Raw genomic sequence first — 25,467 nt, 5'->3', positions numbered from 1 at the left:
AAGCCGGATACTGTCCCATCACGTTAGACGCAAGCCCAAGAGGGCAAGGAAGAGACCTGGGGATTGGCTGGACCGCATAAAACAGAGAACACGAGGTGTAATTCGTGAACTGATGGCGTCATCTTCCGGTCCAGCCAGATGGTGTACTTTTCACTTTTCTCTCAACATATACCAAAGGTAATGACCCCTATTGACTGTGGCTCACCACACCATTATGCCCGAACTTAGTAGCCTACGTTGTCGCTTCATTTAGTGTATTAGCACCCTTCCTGCCGCCCCCTCCCCCCTCTCCACTCCTATTTCGTATCTTCGCTACCCTCTTCGATGGAAGCGTGGTATCTGATACCGCTGATGTCACTGTCAAATGTAGGCTCAAACCCAAGGTTCCACAACGTGTTTTTATCTGCATCATCTGAAGTGGGCTGATCGTTGATGTGTGCGGGAGGACACTCTGCGAAGGTCACCGTTCCTCTTATCAAGTTTCCAGCCCGTCTAAAGGAAAAAAGGCAAAAGCTTTTGTCACTGTAATTACAATTTGTTTCATTTGTTTTCCCGCACACAATCTGTAGCGGAGCTTATAACAAGAATAGCGTGCGGCATGGTCAATCAGAAGAATAAATACAACTTCCTCGACATTAAATTATTTGTTAGCATTAAATGTGGTAATAGACGCGGTTGTGCAGTGTACTAAGTTTAATGTCGCATAACGATGGTAAATGGGCTATTCTTTCGAGGAGTCAGATGCCCCTGACATAGATTTTTATACCAAGCACATGGTACCTATTCCATTCACAGCGTGGCATTTTGAACAATTCCCCTTGCAGCTAATAATTAATGCTCCAACTAATTATCTTTCAAGTGTTAACCTTTATTTTCCACTACATCTGCATCTACTTCAGTACTCTGTGTATGGTGAAAGGTAAGTAACGTAGTTTCATCCCCACACATCCCTCTTGTTCCACTCGCGGATGGTTCACAGGAGACATATAAGCGACAATTTCTCCAGAATCATAGAACTCTCTGCGAGAGCCATACGTAACAAAACTATTTCACCGGGTTTGTAAGATGTGTGAGACCCACGAGATACCGTCAGACTTCAAGAATAACATAATAATTCCAGTTGCAAAGAAAGCTGGTACTGACAGGTATAAATATTGCGGATCTATAAGTCATGTCTGCAAAATACTGTGAGGAATTATGTACCGAAGAATTGAAAAACTGATTGAAGCGGACCTCGAGGGAGTAGGAACAGGCGAAGTAATATTGCCCACAGGTTATTTCCGAACATAGATTAAGGAAATGCTAAACGCCCTTATGGTATTTGTGGGCTTAGAGAGAGTTTTGGACAGTGTTGACTAAAACACACTTTAGAATTCGAAGACAGCAAGCGTATAACGCAGGAAGCGAAAGGTTATTTACAAAAACCATACAGCAGTTACAACGGCCCAAGGGTGAAAAAGGGAATCAGTAGTTGAAAAAGACAGTGAGACGGAGCTGCAGAATGCCACCTATCTTATTCAGTCTGTACGTTGAGCACTAAATAAACGAAACCTGGAAGATATTTTGAAAGAGAATTAAGTTCAGAGAGAAGAAACAAAAAAAAACTGAGCTTCACTAACGACATTGACGATATTTTAATTCAGCCAAAAAAGGCAAAAGAGCAGATAAAGAATGTGAATTTCGTGTGACTACGGCCTCCCGTCGGGTAGACCGTTCGCCGGGTGCAAGTCTTTCGATTTGACGCCACTTCCGTGACTTACGCATTGATGGGGATGAAATGATGATGATTAGGACAACACAACACCCAGTGCCTGAGGGGAGAAAATCTCCGACCGAGCCGGGAATCGAACCCGGGCCCTTACGATTCTCATTCTGTCGCGCTGACCACTTTTTTTCTTTAATTTCATTTTGTTCGAGTTTGTTCGTTGCATCTGCTCGGGGCGGACGTCGTAAGACATCCGTTTAAGTTCGTTGTTGCTCTATTTTTTATTACAGAGGGAGCTAACCCTCTGACCGAACAAACTGAGCTATCGTGCCGGCTACTCAGCTGCCGTGGGCGGACGAAACAACAGATTTTCGGAATGGATAGAGGCTGGAAAAAAGATTAACATCAATGAAATTGAAACAATGACAATGGAATGTAGTTACATTACATCAGATGATGCAGCGGAGATTAGATTAGGATCTGAAACTCTAAAATTAAAGGTGAGATTGACTATTTGGGCACCATAACTGACTGATGACGGTCGAAATAAAGAAGACTTGAAAATGCAGACTGCCGATAGAAACTAAAGCGTTTCTGAAAAAGGAAAATATTTTAACATCAAATATTAATCTAGGTGCTATGAAGTCTTGTAAAGGTACTGACCTGGAGTGATCTGAGGTGAAACGTGGACGATGAGGAGGTCACATAAGATGAATCTGAAATCTAGTTGTACAGAAGAATGCTGAGGATTAGATGGGTAGAACGGATAATTAGTAAGAAGATACTGAATGAAATTAGGAAGTCAAATTTAAGGCACAACCTGACGAAACGAAGGAACTGGTTGGTAGGACCGATCTTCTTACCTCAAGGAGTCTACAGTTTGGTAATGGAGGGAAGTGTGGGGAGCAAAATTTGTAGAGGGAAATCAAGGCTTGGACGCGAAGAGGCGTGCACGGAATAGACTTAGTAAGCAGAATACATGATTAAATTTGTAGGTGATTTGGGGATATACGGAGTGCGAAATTTAATTCATACAAGTATGGGTTAGTTGAACTGAGCCTGGATGACAGATACTCGTACGTCATTCCTTTCAAGTATAGGATGGGGGAAATAAAAGTGGTCTGGACGAGAGATATGGATGTGAATTTATGGCAGCATTAACGGAGGCGGAAAATACCTAAGTCACTTCCAACAGGGTGGAGCAACTGCCCATACAGCGGGCCGAATCTTGGAGCACTTTTGCACAGCCTTAATGTCTGACAGAGTTCTTAGCAGTCAGTCTTGTCGCGGACGTAGTTGGCCACCCACATCACCCGTTCTGTCAGTGTGCAATTACTTTGTGTGGGGAGCCCTCAAGTCTAAGGTGTACCGCAAAATCCCTCATAGCCTTATGGAACTGCAGCAGAAAATTTCGGATGAGACTGCATCAATTGCAACTCAGCAGCTTCTATCCGCCTTCAGAAACTTGCTCACAAGGGTCGAAAAGTGCCAAGAGTTTGAATGGCGGCCAGTGTCAGTATCTTCTATAGTCAGGTTAGTACTGCATTTTCTTTCCTCTATTGTGTTTCTTTGTATCCTGGAATTCTGTTCTCCGGGTCACGTTTATTGCCCCACCGTGTACATACTAGTATTTTTCAATCATAGTGGCTGGTGAGTAGTGGCATATTACAATCTCGGCAACCCATGACCAGATGTTTTCAGTGGGTGAGAGATCGGGAGAGTTCTCTGACCAGGGCAACAGTCGAACATACTCTGTAAGAAGTTAGGCCAGGACAGCAAGGAAAGACGGCCGGAGTGGCTGTGCGGTTCTAGGCGCTACAGTCTGGAACCGCCTGACCGCTAGGGTCGCAGGTTCGAATCCTGCCTCGGGCATGGACGTGTGTGATGTCCATAGGTTAGAAATGTAAGGCGTGTTGTCCAAAATACCGGCTGTGTGAACCTGTAGTGATCATGAAGTGAACCCAGTAGTACCTCCATGATCTCATGGCGGTGGTGGGCGTGTGTTACGGTGACGAATACAATCTGACCTTCGGAGCTTCCACACAAGGATATGCAGAGCCTTGAAATGGTCTGCGTAGACGACGTGGTTCAACTCCTGTGTGTCTAGTTGTAGTTGGGTGAACCATGTCCGCGCGCCTATCTCTTTAGCAGCATCAAGCGAAGCCGCCACAATGGTCGCTGTGCTGGCGGTCCGTCGTTCTGTTCGATAATGTACTGCCAAGATAACATTATATGTGTCCTAGAAGTTTTACACCTCGTGGGGCCTTTGGGATCCTGCATGGCGCCCTCCTGAATTAATTGATTCCATATTCGCAATATATTTGTGGAAACCCCCGCAGAGCGTACTTCAGTACCGTGGAGCCATAAATCATAGTCTCAGTAGGTCAAATTCTGAGCAGCACTAATAGACTTTTCTCCATCTTACCTAAGGCATCTAAGACTTTCTCATGAACAACCAATATTAAAATGCCATTTCTGAATGTGAAATCTGCTGATTAGCGTTTCCTTACGTGTGTAACGCCGATGCTGTTACCCTATCTGAGATTGCATTGAAATGCTAATGAGTTGCATATCCAAGCATGTAGTACAGTTCATTATTATTTCACTGCACGCCGCCATAAGGGAATTGTTATTTTAATAATCTGCAGAGTATTTTACATTATTTTGGTAATTTACAATAACACTTGAGCAGTAATTGTTGCATGTGGTAAAGTTTTTAGAAATTCGAAGAATTTGTATCGGTTGACTAGTTAGGTAAATAAATTATTGACGACCAGATAAGCACAGTAAATAATTTTAGATCATGTTGAGTTGTGGTACACCGTGCTGAGAACAACTTAAAGATAGCTGGAATACCACATATAAAACACTTCTGTAACTCATAAACTATTCAGTCGCTAGTTAGTTGTGGCAGATATTGGGAAAAAGTAAGATTTGCCGCTAACTGGGCGATATGAAAGTGAAAAAGCCTGGCCTTACCAAAGTTTTAAATCCTCGCTAAACTGTACGTTGTCACGTAACTGTTTCTGTAAAAATTCAAAGATCGGAGGGGGGAAAAGATACCTTGTACTTAACACACTATGCCTGTTACAGCTACTGTTTAACACAACAAAACTTTTGCTTATCTGTAGGTGCCGTTCCCGTGGTCTAGGGGTGGCGTCTTTGATCCATTATCAAAACGTCTTCGGTCCCGGGTTCGATCCCCGTCAATGCCTAAATTTTGATAAATAATCAGTATTGGCGGCCGAAGACTTCCGGCATAAGAAGTCAGCCTCATTCTGCCAACGGCCTTGTCGAAGAGGGTGGAGGAGCGGATAGAGGTTCAGGGCACTCTCTTGTCCTAGGGGTGGGAAATTGCCCCTAAAGGCGGAAGAATCAGCAATGATCAACGACATGAGGATGCAGAAGGCGATGGAAACCATTGCATTAAAGACACGTAACGTGTATCCACGGGGCATGTGGCCTGTAGATAAAGAAGTGTCATGATGATCTCTCCATTGGCAAAAGATTCCGGAATAGTCCCCCATTCGGATCTCTGCCAAGGGGGAGGTTACCATGAGAAAAAGATTGAATAATCAAGGAAAGGGTAACGTTCTACGAGTAGGGGCGTGGAATGTCAGAAGCTTGAACGTGGTAGGGAAACTAGAAAATCTGAAAAGGGAAATGCAAAGGCTCAATCTAGATATAGTAGGGGTCAGTGAAGTGAAGTGGAAGGAAGACAAGGATTTCTGGTCAGATGAGTATCGGGTAATATCAACAGCTGCAGAAAATGGTATAACAGGTGTAGGATTCGTTATGAATAGGAGGGTAGGGCAGAGGGTGTGTCACTGTGAACAGTTCAGTGACCGGGTTGTTCTAATCAGAATCGACAGCAGACCAACACCGACAACGGTAGTTCAGGTATACATGCCGACGTCGCAAGCTGAAGATGAACAGATAGAGAAAGTGTATGAGGATATTGAAAGAGTAATGCAGTATGTAAAGGGGGACGAAAATCTAATAGTCATGGGCGACTGGAATGCAGTTGCAGGGGAAGGAGTAGAAGGAAAGGTTACAGGAGAATATGGGCTTGGGAAAAGGAATGAAAGAGGAGAAAGATTAATCGAGTTCTGTAACAAGTTTCAGCTAGTAATAGCGAATACCCTGTTCAAGAATGACAAGAGGTGGAGGTATACTTGGAAAAGGCCGTGAGATACGGGAAGATTTCAATTAGATTACATCATGGTCAGACAGAGATTCCGAAATCAGATACTGGATTGTAAGGCGTACCCAGGAGCAGATATAGACTCAGATCACAATATAGTAGTGATGAAGAGTAGGCTGAAGTTCAAGACATTAGTCAGGAAGAATCAATACGCTAAGAAGTGGGATACGGAAGTACTAAGGAATGACGAGATACGTTTGAAGTTCTCTAACGCTATAGATAAAGCAATAAGGAATAGCGCAGTAGGCATTACAGTTGAAAAGAAATGGACATCTCTAAAAAGGGTCATCACAGAATTTGGGAAGGAAAACATAGGTACAAAGAAGGTAGCTGCGAAGAAACCATGGGTAACAGGAGAAATACTTCAGTTGTTTGATGAAAGGAGGAAGTACAAACATGTTCCGGGAAAATCAGGAATACGGAAATACAAGTCGCTGAGGAATGAAATAAATAGGAAGTGTAGGGAAGCTAAGACGAAATGGCTGCAGGAAAAATGTGAAGACATCGAAAAAGATACGATTTCGGAAGGACAGACTCAGCATACAGGAAAGTCAAAACAACCTTTGGTGACATTAAAAGCATCGGTGGTAATATTAAGAGTCCAACGGGAACTCTACTGTTAAATGCAGAGGAGAGAGCAGATAGGGGAAAGAATACATTGAAAGCCTCTATGAGGGTGAAGATTTGTCTGATGTGATAGAAGAAGAAACAGGAGTCGATTTAGAAGAGATAGGGGATCCAGTATTAGAATCGGAATTTAAAAGAGCTTTGGAGGACCTACGGTCAAATAAGGCAGAAGGGATAGATAACATTCAATCAGAATTTCTAAAATAATTGGGGAAAGTGGCAACAAAACGACTATTCACGTTGGTGTGAAGAATATATGAGTCTGGCGACATACCATCTGACTTTCGGAAAAGGATCATCCACACAATTTCGAAGACGGCAAGAGCTGACAAGTGCGAAAATTATCGCACAATCAGCTTAACAGCTCATGCATCGAAGCTGCTTACAAGAATAATATACAGAAGAATGGAAAAGAAAATTGAGAATGCGCTAGGTGACGATCACTTTGGCTTTAGGAAAAGTAAAGGGACGAGAGAAGCAATTCGGACGTTACGGCTAATAATGGAAGCAAGGCTAAAGAAAAATCAAGATACGTTCATAGGATTTGTCGACCTGGAAAAAGCGTTCGACAATATAAATTGGTACAAGGTGTTCGAGATTCCGAAAAAAGTAGGGGTAAGCTATAGGGAGAGACGGGTCCTATACAATATGTACAACAAACAAGAGGGAATAATAAGAGTGGACGATCAAGAACGGAGTGCTCGTGTTAAGAAGGGTGTGAGACAAGACTGTAGCCTTTCGCCCCTACTCTTCAATCTGTACATCGAGGATGCAATGATGGAAACAAAAGAAAGGTTCAGAAGTGGAATTAAAATACAAGGTGAAGGGATATCAATGATACGATTCGCTGATGACATTGCTATCCTGAGTGAAAGTGAAGAAGAATTAAATGATCTGCTGAGCGGAATGAACAGTCTAATGAGTACACAGTATGGTTTGAGAGTAAATCGGAGAAAGACGAAGGCAATGAGAAGTAGTAGAAATGAGAACAGCGAGAAACTTAACATCATGATTGATGGTCACGAAGTCAATGAAGTTAAGGAATTCTGCTACCTAGGCAGTAAAATAACCAATGACGGACGGAGCAAGGAGGACATCAAAAGCAGACTCGCTATGGCAAAAAAGTCATTTCTGGACAAGAGAAGTCTACAAATATCCAATAGCGGTCTTAATTTGAGGAAGAAATTTCTGAGGATTTACGTCTGGAGTACAGCATTGTATGGTAGTTAAACATGGACTGTGGGAAAACCGGAACAGAAGAGAATCGAAGCATTTGAGATGTGGTGCTATAGACGAATGTTGAAAATTAGGTGGACTGATAAGGTAAGGAATGAGGAGGTTCTACGCAAAATCGGGGAGGAAAGGAGTATGTGGAAAACACTGAGAAGGAGAAGGGACAGGATGATAGGACATCTGCTAAGACATGAGGGAATGACTTCCATGGTACTAGAAGGAGCTGTAGAGGGCAAAAACTGTAGAGGAAGACAGAGATTAGATTACGTCAAGCAAATAATTGAGGACGTAGGTTGCAAGTGCTACTCTGAGATGAAGAGGTTAGCACAGGAAAGGAATTCGTGGCGGCCGCATCAAACCAGTCAGTAGACTGATGACCAAAGAAAAAAAAAAAAAAAGGTGCCGTAAGTACAAAATACTCGTACATTTGGCAATAGGAATCTGCTTTTAGTTTCTGCAGGATGTTTTGAGTTGTGTCCTCCTCCAGAGATTCTTGTGTTTCCCCTATCTTCACCATTAAACTTACCATATCGTGCACATAGTAATAATGATGAGGGATACTGGGTCTGTGCAGTACCTGGAGGCGAGAGGTCAGTTAATGACTAATTAAGTGTATAAGTACAACTCGTATCGCTTAGCTACCAAGTTGGTACTAATCTTCCGACTTCACACTGTTTCGGCGACCTGCATATCAATGTCCCTGCTTCCTTACTTAACACTGTTACTTACAATGTTGCTCTGATCTACTGCACAAACACTAAGAGTCCTAATGTCTATCAAAGAACGGTGTCATCCTGGTCATCTATTGGTTATGTGGAATTAATTAGCAGTGCCTTTCGTTGCATAGATATTTCACGGAGGCTCTGCCAGTTGACTTACGAAAAATATACAGACACGTAGACATTACTTCGCGTGAAAATAAAGTAATACTTTAATCACTGGAAGGACCTAGTTGCTTTCGACTAACATTCTATATTGTTTAAATAAACTTTCGTAAATTGTTCATTACCCTTGCAAAGCCAGTTTACTCGAAAAAATAACGCCAAAATTTTTACTTTTTCAAAATTTAAAGACAGGACCCAGGGAAACAACATTCGTCTGAAGGGGCTAAGTAGACCTCATTTCACCCTATGAATATGGAAGGTAGCCTCCAAGCATCGAACGCTCCTCTTTGCTGGTAGCCAACGACGCTAAACACTAGACCATAGATGGAGTAACTAGATAGGGAATACGACTTGCATGGTACAATATATTCAGTTTCCTTCAAATAGTAACAGTCAGATCTCTTCTTGCGAGCAATCTGTAACGTCACGTGAATAGGAATGAATAGTGGGGACTCCATTATGATGGAAGTACGTATCGTAGAGAAGCCCGTCTGTTTCAGCACTGAGTGGCCACAGTATAAAATGATTAAGACATCGAAGAATAAAGACTTTGTCTGTGAAATACGGAAAGTGTTACCTCTTCTGTGAGAATGCGATCATCCACGTCGACCAAGTCTTTCGCGTCGGCAGCGCGGAGCAGATCGAGGAACTGCTGGGAGTCGTTTCCCTGGTAACCAAGGAGCCTGGCGAGGCGGAACGCCTTATCGCGGGCGCCGGTCGTCAAGGTCACCGACCCCACGGGCGGACCGCTTTGCGCTATGGCGCGTGAGAACAGCCCTGCAACGCGAAAGAAAGGCGGTGCCTCAATCCGCTGCAGGGGACGGGACGCACTGCCTGCACAAGAACCTGCCTGTCTAGGTATAGCAAACATTCTGGATTTTAATTAATGTTCACAAGCTTCTAGGAAGTCAGGATTAAGGTGGTCTAACTGGAAAACGTGTTCATCTCACATCTCCAAATTTATTTCCCCTCTCCTCCAATATCTCCATTAACTAATTTTTCGAAGCTATATTTTCAGAATAAACTAATAATCATCACCTCATGGTGCTTAACCAGCCTGGGTACAAATAAATATAAGGAATTTTGATCAGGAATGCAAGCCATTTTCATTAAATTATCGCCTGAAACATAATAGTGTATATACACAGCCAGAAAAAGAATTAATACACCGTTTTAGAGTTTCCAGGTCACTAAAGGTTTATTGCTTCAACGGTGCATATGGAATATATGAAATAGTTGCATTTAATGATCGATAGTTCAAGTGATTCTGCGGAACCAGCTGTGGATCCATGCTGCTACACCCATATTCGTACGCGGTCTAGCCTCCACGGACGGCAATGCAGACGCTGACTCTGGGATCCAGTCGATCGTACGGACGGCTAATACTGTTCTGGGATACATCACGCCACGGCTGCTCAACCCCCTCAGGTACTTATGTAAGAGTTGTTGGTTGACGAGTCGCACTATTTGCATTTTGTCCCACGCCATCCCACACTTGCTTGATTGAAGACAAGTTCGGAGATCGTGCTGGCCAGGAAAATTCCTACATGTCTCACGGAGCACGCTGAGTTTCACGGGCAGTGTGAGAGTAAGCATTATTCTACTGGAAGAACACATCCCCTTCCTGTTGCAGGAACGGCAAAAGAACGGGTCCAACAACATTCTGCTTCTGGTTTGCGTCCACTCCAGAAACACCAAAGATGAACGAAAGTTGTAGCTTATCGCACTCCAGACCATAAGGTCTACTGTGGGGCCAGTGTGTGTTGGACAAATGCACTCCACGAGACAGCGGTTATAGAGTCTACATGACAAGGCTCTATGGCACCCACAAACCACCATAACTTTCGTGCCGGCAGAATCTGCTTCCATCTTCATCTACATCTACATGGATACTCTGCAAATCACATTTAAGTGCCTGCCAGAGGGTTTATCGAAACACCTTCACAATTCTCTAGCCGGCCGAAGTGGCCGTGCGGTACTAGCCGCTGCAGTCCGGAACCGTGCGACTGCTACGGCCGCAGGTTCGAATCCTCCTCGGGCATGGATGTGTGTGGTGTGATTAGGTTAGTTAGGTTTAACTAGTTCCAAGTTCTAGGGGATTAATGACCTCAGAAGTTGAGTCCCATAGTGCTCAGAGCCATTTGAACCATTTGAACTATTCTCTATTATTCCAAACTGGTGTAGCGCGCGGAGAGAATAAACACCTATATCTTTCCGTACGAGCTCTGATTTCCCTTATTTTATCTTGGCGGTCGCTCCTCTCTATGTAGGTCGGTGTCAACAAAATATTTTCGCATTCGGAGAAGTATGTTGGTGACTGGAATTTCCGTCGTAACGAAAAACGCCTTTCTTTTAATGTTGTCCAGCCCAAATCCTGTATCATTTCTGTGACACACTCTCCCATATTTCGCGATAATACAAAACGTGCTGCCTTTCTTTGAATTTTTTCGATGCACTCCGTCAGTCCTATCTGGTAAGGATCCCACACCGCGCAGCAGTATCCTAAAAGAGGACGAACAAGCGTAGCGTAGGGAGTCTCCTTAATAGGTCTGTTACATTCTCTAAGTGTCCTGCCAATAAAACGCAGTCTTCGGTTAGCCTTCCGCACAACATTTTCTGTGTATTCCTTCCAATTTAAGTAGTTCGTAATTGTAATACCTACCTATTTAGTTGAATTTACGGCTTTTAGATTAAACTGATTTATCATGTAACCGAAGTTTAACGAGTTCCTGTTAGCACTCATGTGGATGACCTCACACTTTTCGTTACTAAGGGTCAACTGCCACTTTTCGCACCATTCAGATATCTTTTCTAAATCATTTTGCTGTTTGTTTTGATCTACTGATGACTTTATTAGTCGATAAACGACAGAGTCATCTGCAAACAACCGAGGACGGCTGCTCAGATTGTCTCCCAAATCGTTTGTATAAGGAACAGCAAAGAGCCTATAACACTACCTTGGGGAACGCCAAAAATCACTTCTGTTTTACTTGATGACTTTCCGCCAATTACTACGAACTGTGACCTCTCTGACTGGAAATCATAAATCCAGTCACATAACTGAGACGGTATTCCATAAGCACACAATTTCACTACAAGCCGCTTGTGTGGTACAGTGTCAAAAGCCTTACGGAAATCCGGAAATACGGAATCGATCTGAAATCCCTTGTTAATAGCGCTCTACACTTAATGTGAATAAAGAACTACACTCCTGGAAATTGAAATAAGAACACCGTTAATTCATTGTCACAGGAAGGGGAAACTTTATTGATACATTCCTGGGGTCAGATACATCACATGATCACACTGACAGAACCACAGGCACATAGACACAGGCAACAGAGCATGCACAATGTCGGCACTAGTACAGTGTATATCCACCTTTCGCAGCAAAGCAGGCTGCTATTCTCCCATGGAGACGATCGTAGAGATGCTGGATGTAGTCCTGTGGAACGGCTTGCCATGCCATTTCCACCTGGCGCCTCAGTTGGACCAGCGTTCGTGCTGGACGTGCAGACCGCGTGAGACGACGCTTCATCCAGTCCCAAACATGCTCAATGGGGGACAGATCCGGAGATCTTGCTGGCCAGCGTAGTTGACTTACACCTTCTAGAGCACGTTGGGTGGCACGGGATACATGTGGACGTGCATTGTCCTGTTGGAACAGCAAGTTCCCTTGCCGGTCTAGGAATGGTAGAACGATGGGTTCGATGACGGTTTGGATGTACCGTGCACTATTCAGTTTCAGCTGCTATTCATGGCTACTGCTGCATTAGCCTGCTGGTCACAGATGTGCCTATCTTACGCCGGCAAATTCGGACACGGCCTTCTACTAAGGTAGCACCATTACCCTTCGTACTTGGACTGTCGCTAACCAAGCACGCCACCGAGTGTTATGCTGAGGTAGCAGCCACTGCCTAGGTCACCACGCACACTGCCGAGACTCTGACACAAACCTATCTACGGAGGTCTAAGGTCTTGCAGGGAAGAGAATCTTGAGTAAACTCTTCCGAATCTGCACTCTTCGTGGTACTAGTAGAATACAATCCATCATCCTGCACCAGCCAGCCTGGGCAAAAATGACAGTCTTGCCATTTTATGGCGTTCCCAACCCAACCACCATTACATATAGTATGATGAAACTCATACTAACTCTCTTATAGTACACTGCGGTTTATGAATCTCTTATCTCCCAGTCCTAATTGTCATATCCACGTTAGATGCAGGATGTTTTACGTCCTACACAAATCCTGTTTCTGACATTGTGCGGGAATCAGTATTCCCTTGAGTAGGTTGCAACCAACGCATGATACTCCGGACCATCGCTCAGTGTAGCAGGTGAGGTACTGAGTGCACGTAAATTATCCTCGATTACTGTGCGATGTCAAATACATTTTTGTCCCTTGTTGTTGTGCACAGTTTCCATTAACTATGACATTTAATGGGTGTATGATTTACTGACGAACGTGGGTGGGCAAATTAAAGACACTTGAAACCTTTATCTGGTTTTCAGCACTTTATAACAGTAGACTCGTGCCCACGTCAGGCAGGCGCAGGGCAGGGGCCATCCAGCCCACGGTCCTAGGTACACGATGCGCATGTGAGACGTAGTCAATACGAACAATACCCAACTCAGATCCATGTCGGAGCGACCTTGCGAAGCCAACCTTCCTGGACGGAGCTGGCGTGGCAAAGTGATAAGGTTATTGCAATGTTGTCATATGATGACATGATGGAGACCGTGGCTATTATTTGAAGACAAATGTTGTTGGTGTTAGGACAGCAACCAGTCACAAATTTACTTTCAGTTCCTGGATTCAAAGGGTACCGTTACCGGTTACGAATCGTTGTGATTCATCTTCAGACGGTTTTCACGCTTTCCTTATGATCTGTGGTGTGTTTTTACAGATTAATTGTCCTAAAATATAAATAATACATAATTATCAGCATGCCATACATAAATGGTTGCGTTACAGATTTTCGTTGCATGTGACTTACGTGAAATGTCAGTTTGGAGTGTTTTTTTTTCATAAGATTCGTCCAAGAGATGTGAATACATTCCCATTACATTCTTATTGTTGCATACGTAAATTTTTCTCACTGAACACTTTAGATTTGTCACCGAGAAGATTTCTACCACGCACCATATGTTTTGATACATACAAAGAGATTACAAACATATGAGCATCAAAGATGCTATGATATGTCGTAACATTTGAAGATGTCCTATGTTTGGAAAGGATCACATTTTCACTTACGCAACTGAAATGCCTTTTACATTAGTACAGAGACATTGATTTTTTGAGTTAATACTGTTACATTAATTATAAAGTCGTTTTTTCTCTTTTTCTCTTTTTTTTTAGGTTTTGCCGAGAGCAGGTCCTACTGGCACCCGGCTCCGGCTGTGAGGATTGGTTGTGTCTCTTGACTCTTCTCTTCGTTCCCCAGATTCAAGTACATGAAGTTTTCGTATATTTTTTTGGATTTAAAAAAATAATATGTAAGATAACGAACGCAATGCTCTTCAAGAGTTATAAGTCTGCTTGTACTGTCAAGAATGCCGTTAGGCGAAATTCGACGTGTTTCTGACACTTCTTTGAGAAGGTACCAGGATACTCCTCGCGCAGAGGGACGTAATTTTGACCATCTGCTGTAAGTAAAAACGGTTCAAATGGCTCTGAGCATTATGAGACTTAACATCTATGGTCATCAGTCCCCTAGAACTTAGAACTACTTAAACCTAACTAACCTAAGGACATCACACAACACCCAATCATCACGAGGCAGAGAAAATCCCTGACCCCGCCGGCAATCGAACCCGGGAACCCGTGGGTGGGAAGCGAGAACGCTACCGCACGACCACGGGCTGCAGACACTGTAAGTAAAGATAGCTACAGTTTTACCACCCTGCGTCATAGTTTATGCTGATGGAAGACCTGCCAAACCATCCTGCAGGAGCTGAAAAGGGAATTAATTACTGGACATACCGGCATCAGATTGCACCATACGTGAAACACACTGGACTTTATTTCTTACAATTACTGTGATTATCATAAAGCAACAGATGAACCTAAAAACCTGTTCTGCCAGTATATGTCCTCTCCTCCTCGTACGTACACAACAAAATGGTTAATACCTTTTAAAAGTTGTCATGGCGGTCTTCATCGCAGGTTAAAGGAGGTCACTAACAGACAATGGTTCAAATGGCTCTGAGCACTATGGGACTTAACTTCTGAGGTCATCAGCCCAAAAACTTAGAATTACTTAAACCTAACTAACCTAAGGTCATCACACACATCCATGGCCGAGGCAGGATTCGAACCTGCGACCGTAGCGGACGCACGGTTCCAGATTAAAGCGCCTAGAACCGCTCGGTCACCCAGGCCGGCCAGTAACAGATAAAAATAAAGTTTAGCAAGGCAACGTGCTGAGGCGAAGATACATCTGAGCTGCGTGTACAGAACAAAGGGCGATTGTTAAAGTTACGGATGGATCAAGTTTTGAGTTAAGAGTAATAGGTTCCATATGGGTAGTGAAGTTCTCTCAAACGAGCAAAGTTATTCACATTAGCCTAACACTTTTTTTGTGAATTAGTAAACCTATTTTTGAAGTGCTTCGCTGTAGATGTTTTTTCAGTCAGCTCACAATCATTTTGAAAGATAATTTTGTGATCACAAATATTACAGAGTGCGGTTTTATTAGTCTTAAATTCACAGAAACGAATCTCCACAAATAGCAAGATTTCTGTTACGTTTTTTTTGTTGAAACCTAAAGGAGTGAAAACGCCGCAGGCGCATAAATAAGAACCAGCTGATGTGAATCTGTTAACGAGTCATGGCTGATGTGCAAAACAGTCGTGATGGAACGCTCCATTGGGAATGAACACACTGCAGGATAGTGAATAACACATAGGATAGTGAATAACACTTAGGTGGGGTAGAGCTGCTAATCAATTACGGCTGCAACTTGGAACTGCTACGGTCAAGCCACGGCGGAGCTATTAAAGAGTCTCAGCTTTAGAGCAAAAAGCTCTGATTGAACGTTTTGAATGAAGGAAAACGTTGCAGGCGTGTAATTCGGGGCTGAGCTAATGGCGATTACTGGCGTCAGCATAGAACGGCTGTGATGGAACATTCCAAAGAACTGAACAGACCCGTGCACGTGAATAACACCTAATCTGGTGGAGACATTGATGAGCATCATTCCAATTGTGTACTTGTGCGATGGAATGTTCCAAAGGCGCATGAATAAAGCCTACCCAGGGCCAAGCTATGAATGTTACGAAGTTATAAAGCCGCTGCTACCGTGAACATGATACCCACTTAACGTGTCTAGGCTGCTACGTTGAACCCTCGAAAGGGAAAGGTTTGAAGGACTGACTTTGCTGCCAGCGAGTAAACAACACCCAGCCAGCTAGAAGACCCTAATGAGTCTCGCCTGCATCTTGAAGTAACTGTCGTGAGAAGTTCTGCAGCAACAAGCGAGTAGTACGTGAACTACACGTGCAAAACTCTGAGGTAGCCCATTGCCATGACAAGACCCGAGAGACCCTGACTGTTCTAATTATTTTAAATGTTGACAGAAAGACCAAAATCATAGTATTAATAACTGTGACGGCTTATCATTGTCATCTTAAACTGAAATGAATGACAGAAACTCGCTTGTGTCTTGGCGACCTTTCCCCCTATTGGAAGCGTGGTACGATCTAGTTTGAAACGTATTATTTGCATAATGTTTATGACTCAGTGACGGTGTTTATTTAATAGTCGTGTTAAGTACCGCCAGTGAGGTGTGGCGTACCTGCGGACAGTGGCGACAGCACGTGCAGAGCGACGGAAGCGGAGCCCGCGCTGTGGCCGAAGAGCGTGATGGCAGCGGGGTCGCCGCCGAAGGCCGCCACGTTGTGTCGCAGCCACCGCAGTGCCGCCGTCTGGTCCTTGAGGCCCAGGTTGCCCGGCAGCACCTCGTCCTCCAGGCTCAGGAAGCCTGCAAGGTTTCCAAATGCCAGTACTGCCATTTCAAGTGCACGTTTTTTTGTTATCTAGGCCGAAGTTGTACGGCACTCACGAAACTGGTATACCTATTTCCGTTACCGTCTGTTCTGAGAGTCTACTTAATTTCCAAGGCCAACAGCTCTAACTTAACCTTTCCATCTTCCTGTACTGAACATAAACTCTAAGTACAACATAGCTTTTAAAGAAGAAAAATTAGAGTGCCCAACGTATACAATGAAGGTGTGCGGACGTTTTCCACGCCGGTCGTTTGCCACGGCGGACATTTGCCACGGTTTTACCTGCTCCGAAGGGTCGGGTCCCTTGTCTCCCCCTTCCCCCTCCTCCTCCTCACTCGCAGCCCGACCCGCAGTAAAGGTACTTACTGAGACTTTCTCCTGGTTTTCTTAAAATAGGATCTGAATCTCTATGGATTTTTCGCCACATTTCTAGAGAGAGTTTCGTTGTGGAAACTATTAAATGCATCTCGTATGGAAATCCGCACCAAATTTCGAGCCACAGTAAAACTTCGCCAATCTTGGAGATTTTGCGCTCGTCTAAATTATACGTGCCTTTTTCGGTGCTCCTGCAGCAGCTTACTGTCGTGTTTTGTGTACCATGAGGGGTCAGTTCCGTCTGATATTAATTTATTTGGTATGAATTTATCGAGTGCTGTTGATACCATTTCTTTGAACTTAAGCCACATTTGGTCTTCACTTACATAGTTTGGAAGGATTGGAGACTGTCTCTTAGAAAGATGTCAACCGAATTTTTAGTTGCTTTTATAAACAGATATATTTTGCGTTTAGTTTTGGTGAATTTCTTTGTTACGGAATTAAGCCTCCTTACGACTGTGTTTTCACTAATTCCTGTACCCGTCGTGATGCTCAGGATTATTTGTGGCTAAGAGGTCAAGTGTGTTTTCGTAACCATTTACAATTTGAATGGCCTCGTGAACTAATTGTTCAAAATAATTTTATAAAGAGCATTTAGAACAATTGTGGAAGTTGTTCGCTATCTACAGTAGGGTCTGAAAATGTATTTTTGTCAACATACGGAAGGTAGATTGAAGTCACTGCCAACTATAATTGTATGAGTAGGGTACTTCTTTGCGATGAGACTCAAGTTTTCTTTGAAATGTTCAGCAACTTTTTCATCTGAGAGCGGGATTCGGTAAAAGGAGTCAGTTATTAATTTATTCCGGTTGTCGAATATAACCTCTGTCCTCACTAAGTCACAGGAAACACCTGCTTCATTGTCGCTTGTGAGCTGGAACACACATTACATTACTTTTCCTCAAGTTGTGCTTCTTGTTTCTGTTGTAGTGAAGATCATTACAATTACGGCTTTTCCCTCCAAAACCTAGGATGCTTTCTCTGTGACCCTGTAAATACCTGAGCTAAACAATGTAGAATAACAACGTACGTTATTACTTCATTTCCTTGTTTCTAACATTTTAAAATTGTACGTCGACTTTAGATGACATGTCAATCATAGATGTTCTTATCTCTGTTTATGGACGCACTTTCAGTCATGTTTTGAACATTGTCCCGTTACACTTTATTAACTAATGTTTCGCCGCATGGGATATCGGGTTTTAGAGAGTAAATTAATATAGAGCATGTCGTTCTTCTTTTCAACATTCACATACCCATTTCTTCTTTCCTTATCGTCTTTTGGGCATGCAATTGTAGTAATTAAAGTAGGCACCAATGCATCGATCAAAAAGAAATGATTAGCGTACATTCGCATTCTCTTTATATAGTTCCTTTCTTGTTGCTCCCATGGCGATGGACTGTTTCTATCGCAATGAGTAAACGTGAAAGGAACCTACCGTACAGACAGAAGGATCTATATTTAAACTTGGCAGAAGTAATTACATACTGACATAATCGTCGGAATTATTTTCGTTTCCCAAAAGATACAAATATTTCGATTTCGGAAAAGAAGCTCTGTATTTCGCCCAGATGTCGAAGAAGAAGGTCCTTTACGTACTGGTTGCATCGAGTAAGATGTGGAGACGGCGGTTTGAAAGCGGACAGAAGTAGTACGAGGAAGGGCGTCCCTTTCCTGAAGGATCGCTACCTGGCGAAGGGGTAAGTGTGGAAAATGTCCGGCGTGGCAAATGTCCGGCATTCTACACTAAGTCTCTTATGAGAACAATTTTTTTGTGAAAGTTAGTAACTGAAGTTATACAGCACACTCTTACAGTTAAATGTTTGCTGAGTGTTATGGCGTTATAGATCCGAGATCTAAATTTGAACGGACGGTGTACGTCACCCCGTAGTAATTAAGTATGAGCTATAGAAGAAATATGCACGCTAATAAATGTCGATGATGGTACAGAAATATTAACTACACTACTAAGGAATCCGGATCCTAGTTGACTAGTAATTTCCACAGGAAATTAAATGCGTATATTCAGAAATCTGAAATTGCATTCCAAAATTTTCGAAACAGTTTCAGGAAGACGACTTGTGGCGCAAAAACTGAAAAACGTTTAGAATAAGAATGTTCTAAATTGACAATTTTCCTTGAAATATGTAGAATATTTTCTTCCAAGAAGAATCCACATAAGGCAAGTATGACATGTTTTGTTAGAAAGCGGAAAAATACAGTTCGTCCCTGAAGAGCTATTTCTCATGAGGCGTACGCGAAATAAATATACTGTGTAGTTACAGCGTCTACTTTGCTTTTGCATTGAAAATAAGAGCATGCAAAATTAAATAATATGAAATTGAAAGGTTACAGTTTCTGTGTAAATAACTGATGTATTCAGTGCGTAAATGAAATATTTTCAGCACTCAAGTGCAAACAAACATGAAACATAGAAAATAGCAAGCCACTAAACAATCCAGTAACAGTCAATGAGATCGTTATTTCGACGAGACTGCAAGAAGTATTATGCTATACGCAGAAACAGGAGATGTTAATTACATAGCTGTTTTGCTGATAGGCAGTGTGTTCAGGCCATATCGCATTCTTCTTGTACGTATTCAGAATCACAAAAGCTGCATTCCACAAAGAATCAATGTCTCATAAGCTGGTAATTGTTACGTATAACACTGGTCATGTCTGCGAATATGAGCCTGTCTTCGAAATTTGCGTGACTGGAGGCTCTAAGAGAGAACTTGGCGCGACTAAGAAATCTCCAGAGGTATATAAAATATTTTCTCTCAATGAAAGGAGGTGAAGTGGACAACTGATTTTACAGGTACCTAGTTGATTATAATCCAGTGCATTTGTTGAGTTTACTTTGTTCGTTCTACTTTCTAAAGATTCTAGTGTATGAATACTTACATTTTATATTCATTAAATTTACTCGATAATTATCAGTAGCGTCTGTTGGCCAAGACGTATAAACACATAAGGTGTAGCAGCTAAATCGCAGATATTTTTATAGGTGACTCAGGACGGTGTACTGAATATTAAATCAGTATTTACATGCAGACTATTAATTATAGCTATTACAAGTTATCTGTTTCTAGTTTGTTTAGTAGAGAAAGCCATTGAAGGTTACTTTCCCCTGGGCAGCAGGTCATGTGTTGAAGTACGGATGGGTGGTCGCGAAACGGTTAGTTTATACCGAGAGGCAAAATCCTCTTATTGGTGCAGTTACGACCGTGCAGAAATCATCAGGTCGTAAAATTTGTTATGTGTTTGTGGGAACACGTTTCGATGTAGAGAAAAAAACAACCAACAACACTAATGTGCGACTTGTTACCGAACCACTTATAAAAATATCTTCACTTATACCAGTTACTCCTTATATATTCAAAGACAAGTTACCGATATTATTCAGTTACAAGGTAAGTGGTGAACATATTGAGCACATTAACTTGTATGAGTTCTTAGGGAAAACTAAGGAACGACATGAAATGTGATGATCAAGTAAAACCAGTACTAGTGAAGGCCAATGGGAGGTATAAATTTGTAGGAAGAGACTAGGAAAATGCAACGCATCTGTAAAGTAAATAACATACGAGAATGTGATGAGTTATCAAGGGTTGTTTCACCATTTGTACTCTTCATCAGGCAGGCATGACAACAGACACGGAAGTGTTTGATGCTTGGATCGTGACAGATTGGTTTATCCCATAGTGTAACATAAACACTGAGGATCCATGCCATAGAGATGACGTAGTTTTCATAAAATCTTTTTGGATTAGTTTTATCATTTAGGTTATAATAATAATAATAATAAGAATAATAGTAATATTCCAGTTTATAAAGAAGGGTAATTCAGGTCTGGCTGTATATTTTGACTGTCATCTTTATTTAACCAAGCTATTTTTGCATCCCTGCAGAAAATAAGGGAGTTCAAAGAATAATCACCATTTTCTTCTTCGGATAGTGTTAAAAATTTCATCGAATGGTTTTGAACGGTCCCTAGTATTTCCACTACGTATACCAGAGCAAAAATTTCAGGCACAAAACACTCAAAACGTTGAGTGGGGGATGCAAAACTACAATGTCCTTAGAGAAGCATTGGTGCGTCCAGGGGGTGTCATCAGTGTCAAATGTTGTCCTGTTTCACACAGCAGTTTAAAATGTTGTTTTAGAATGCGAAATGTGTGGAAATAAATGTCCCGAGGGAGGAGGTGGTTTCATTTACTCACTTTACGACTTCTCCTGGGACCTTTCATCTCGTTTGTGAGCAGTGGTGTTTTCATCGGCCATCCGTAAGAAAACCGTCTGATTTCGAAGCTAGGCGTCACGTTTTCTGACCTCTGTCATAGAAGTGTCAAGAGAGGGGATGTGATGTGAGTAAGGGGAGGTGTGATGATCTTACATGAACTTCTGGTGTATGGCTTTACTTTTGCTTGTGTCAACAGTTTGGTGTTTCAAGTATCGCCGAGCCCGAGGGAGACGTTGGAGAGTGCGGCATTTTGACAAAGTTACAGAGGACGGTTGTAAGCACTTTTGAGCCTGTTTTCGAACTTCTGCATTGTACTGTGAGAAAATGAGGGGGTTTCAGAGAAGTGACTCCTCAATGTTGTTGCGCTGTTTAACACAGGCTGACCAGTTTTCGACATTGTCCCTGACAGATGTCACCTTCACAGGCTCAACCAATGCACGCCCTCGCTGTCCACTATGGGCCAGGCTAACTCGCCAATTGGAAGGAAGCTTCAAATACTCTTCTCGGGTTTGCCGCCGGATTGTATTGTGTAACTCGCACCATATTTCGTCGATGCAACTGCTCGACATCATCAGGTGGTGGTAGCTGCTGTTATCACTGCTGCAAGGTGCTACTGATGATAATCGCACGGCGGCGACGGAATTTATCATGCCGGGAGCAGGCAATACGCGTGCGCGGGAAGACGCTCGTAGTTGGAGGAAAGCGGCGCTCCTGGTGCCCCCTGCTGGGAGCCGCAGAAAGGCCATCCCCAGCGTCATCTTTCTGGGACTGTGTTGTTAAGGAGGCCATGCATATCCGTACAGCTGACAATCTTATCAACAGGGATGCAGGGTTCCAGCTAAGCGCCGCCTGGAATCCAGCACTGGCTGCCATTAAATCGAAAAAAAAAAAAGGGAAACAAGAACTTCCGATCCGTCAAGTGACGAAACGCGCAACTGAGGTTTAGTTCGGACTTTAACCACAGGAGCGTCCGGCAGCATAGTCATTGCCCACAGCGCACGCGCGGATGGCCTTTCTGCGGCGCCCAGCAGGGGGCACCAGGAGCGCCGCTTCCCTCCAACTACGAGCGTCTTCCCGCGCACGCGTATTGCCTGCTCCCGGCATGATAAATTCCGTCGCCGCCGTGCGATTATCATCAGTAGCACCTTGCAGCAGTGATAACAGCAGCTACCACCACCTGATGATGTCGAGCAGTTGCATCGACGAAATATTGTGCGCGTTACACAATACAATCCGGCGGCAAACCCGAGAAGAGTATTTGCAGCAGATCCGTCGGGAAAGTATGAAAAGTCACGGAAGGAAGCTTGCCTCCTACCCTCACAGCAGCAGCCATCGTCTGACCACACCTCACAGCTGTTTGTACAGCTTGCATTCGCAGAGGCCACATCGCCTCCATCTGTCACAGCAGCAAAAGACGGACTGCAGGGTCCGCAAAATCAAAGAAATGTGACGTCATCCACCTGACGCAGAAAGGCTTCTATAACACAAGCTTATGGGTACATCTCCACATCGGTGGCTACACACTGCTCTTTGTAATCGATACTGACACTGAGCAAAGTTTACAGAGAAATACGAGGATCTGAACTCTGACCCTCTTCTGTCAAGCACCACAACTCTCCATTGGTTGGTTAAGGATCAACTCTAATTTTACACAAGTCGTATGCCTTGGCCACATATAAGTCACTTACCAGTCATATTAGGTTTGTAATACTCTAATAATCACCCATAACCATGTCTTTAACATATTTGGCACGAAGTCTTTTAATGTAGCTGTTTCACCATTACAGACGCTTGTTTCTATGGTATCAGAAGCTGTTTCTTTCCAAAGAGAGACCACATTTCTAGGAATATCTCCTCTCATTTTCAACAGCCCTTAAGTGGGTATGCATCATATATCACACTTCATGCCGACACCATTCCACGATTTGTACTGCTCGTCTTATGACTTAAGCCGTCAGGGAATCTGTATGGAATAAACCCGCTCATCTCGTATTCCAGAAAGCTAATTCCAATAATTTCTTGGTCATTCCTCACTCTAATGATTCATAGGCCGTGCAGTTCTTTCCTTTCTTTGGCGACTTCAAGGTCACAGTCGGTGCTTAAATTCTACCACCTAATCACTACCACAGCCAGATGAGTACTATCTCTGAAGAATACTGTCAGCTTTCTTGATGTAGAACGTTAAAAGTCAGTCATCAAACACCATTTGGATTATGGTAATACTGCAGTCTGTCCTTCGGCATAGGAAGTTCCCTACAAATATTTCAAAGGGTCTTCGAACAATTTCTGCAACATATTTACCCTTCTCAAATTATTTGGACGACGTCATAGCATCTAGAGCTGTTAAAAAAGACCATTTTCGCAACTTTCAGTAGTTTTCATACTCTAGAAAATAGAAGCCTTTGTTGCAGACTCTTAAAATACTTATTTTTTTCAGACATAGTTAGAGTATTTAGAACATATTATGTGATACAACAGAGTGAGATTGACAAAATTGTACCTAAAAATCATACAGAAACTACCCAGTAGAAGAAATAAGAAAGATATTCAATCAGAATTTAGTAATATATTCGTTCATTCCAAGAGTATCAACGGTATCTTCACTACTGAATGGACTCTAGAAAGCTGGAATTGTTTTGAATGGACTTCTGAATGTGAGGAAGCAGTCTCTCCTCCACCATCTAACGCAAACTGCATGCTTTGCCTATTTTTGTCATGAGTTCCCTATTGTCCTGGGAACGGGTGCCTTTGACTATGGAATTGTAGCAATATTGTCACCTAGCATGACTGAGGGATCTTAATGTCCAATCACATTAGGAGATACGCCCTGTCAGAAGCCCAGCTAAACAACTCCTAGACAAAGAACAGATGCTCTCTCCATCATCTACTGCATTCAAAGTTTCTATGAGTAACTATTTGGGTTGTCAATGCAGGCAATATTTGCACGTGACAGCCGTAATCTAGGAGACGCAGCCTATAGTATTGGTCTCCATTTCCCAGTTATCACTATATGATCACATATAGATCCAAAGCTCGCCATAGCAATAGAGATAATTTATGTCGATTAACACTGGGTCCATTTGACATACTCGATGCGACGTCAGAGGTTGAGAAACAGACAATCAACCACCACCAAATCTAACAGCATCTTCACTGACGGACACACAACAGCAGTAATAACAGCTAAATAACATCTTTTATGACGTTTTCAGAGTTACGTAATGCAATGGATGACCACTTGGGTTCCGAACAAGAAAGCATGCAGTCAAAATCCTGTTGTCACTCTGCCATCAACTTCAATTGCTCCGAGGAGTTCTCATTCTATTGGTGCCTATAAAAGGTGACCGGTTGGTTATTGCAGAAGCTCTAAACTCAAAGGTACTCATATCTTTCCAATAAGGGCATTTGTGACTTTACAGTATACATACACCAGTAATTATATGGGTATGAAATAAATCAAGAGATCACCCAAATGGCCATGCACATGCCATGTGTGCGTCACGTCGCAGCCAGCACCATGTCAGCATTCCCGTTCGCCGGCCGCGGTGGTCTCGCGGTTCTAGGCGCGCAGTCCGGAACCGTGCGACTGCTACGGTCGCAGGTTCGAATCCTGCCTCGGGCATGGATGTGTGTGATTTCCTTAGGTTAGTTAGGTTTAAGTAGTTCTAAGTTCTAGGGGACTGATGACCAGAGCAGTTGAGTCCCATAGTGCTCAGAGCCATTTGAACCATTTGAACCATTCCCGTTCATGAGCACCATTACAGGCGGGATCACCTCCGCATAAATTATGCGAGATTATTTCTGTTATGTACGTGGTTGGTACATATGTGGTACAAATGTCCTCAGCAGCAGGCACCACTTGGACGATAGCCGGGTGATCAAAATACCGGGTGATCAAAAAGACGGTATAAATTTGAAAACGGAATAAATCACGGAATAATGTAGACAGAGAGGTACAAATTGACAAACATGCTTGGAATGACATGGGGTTTTATTAGAACAAAAAAAAAAAAAAATAAATTACAAAAGTTCAAAAAATGTCCGACAGATGGCGCTTCGTCTGATCAGAATAGCAATAATTTGCGTAACAAAGTAAGACAAAGCAAAGATGATGTTCTTTACAGGAAATGTTCAATATTTCCACTATCATTCTTCACCCATAGCTGTAGTCGAGGAATAATGTT

The 25,467-nt window shown here is 42.9% G+C and overlaps 1 protein-coding gene across 1 annotated transcript in view; it reads right to left on the bottom strand.

Moving 5' to 3' along the window:
• The window catches only part of LOC126293151 (acetylcholinesterase-like), a 95,394-nt gene that overhangs the window by 41,051 nt on the left and 28,876 nt on the right, over positions 1 to 25,467 (bottom strand). The window contains exons 5-6 of the mRNA XM_049986626.1: positions 16,454 to 16,639; positions 9,231 to 9,430 (exon numbers count right to left, since the gene is read on the bottom strand). Of these exons, the coding sequence (XP_049842583.1) occupies positions 9,231 to 9,430; positions 16,454 to 16,639 (386 nt within the window). The remainder of the gene's footprint in view (positions 1 to 9,230; positions 9,431 to 16,453; positions 16,640 to 25,467) is intronic.

Source organism: Schistocerca gregaria, chromosome 1 (genome assembly GCF_023897955.1).
Source record: "Schistocerca gregaria isolate iqSchGreg1 chromosome 1, iqSchGreg1.2, whole genome shotgun sequence".
NCBI classification, from domain to species: domain Eukaryota; kingdom Metazoa; phylum Arthropoda; class Insecta; order Orthoptera; family Acrididae; genus Schistocerca; species Schistocerca gregaria.
Note: the sequence above shows the minus strand (reverse complement) of the source record. Positions and strands in the feature narration are given on the sequence as shown.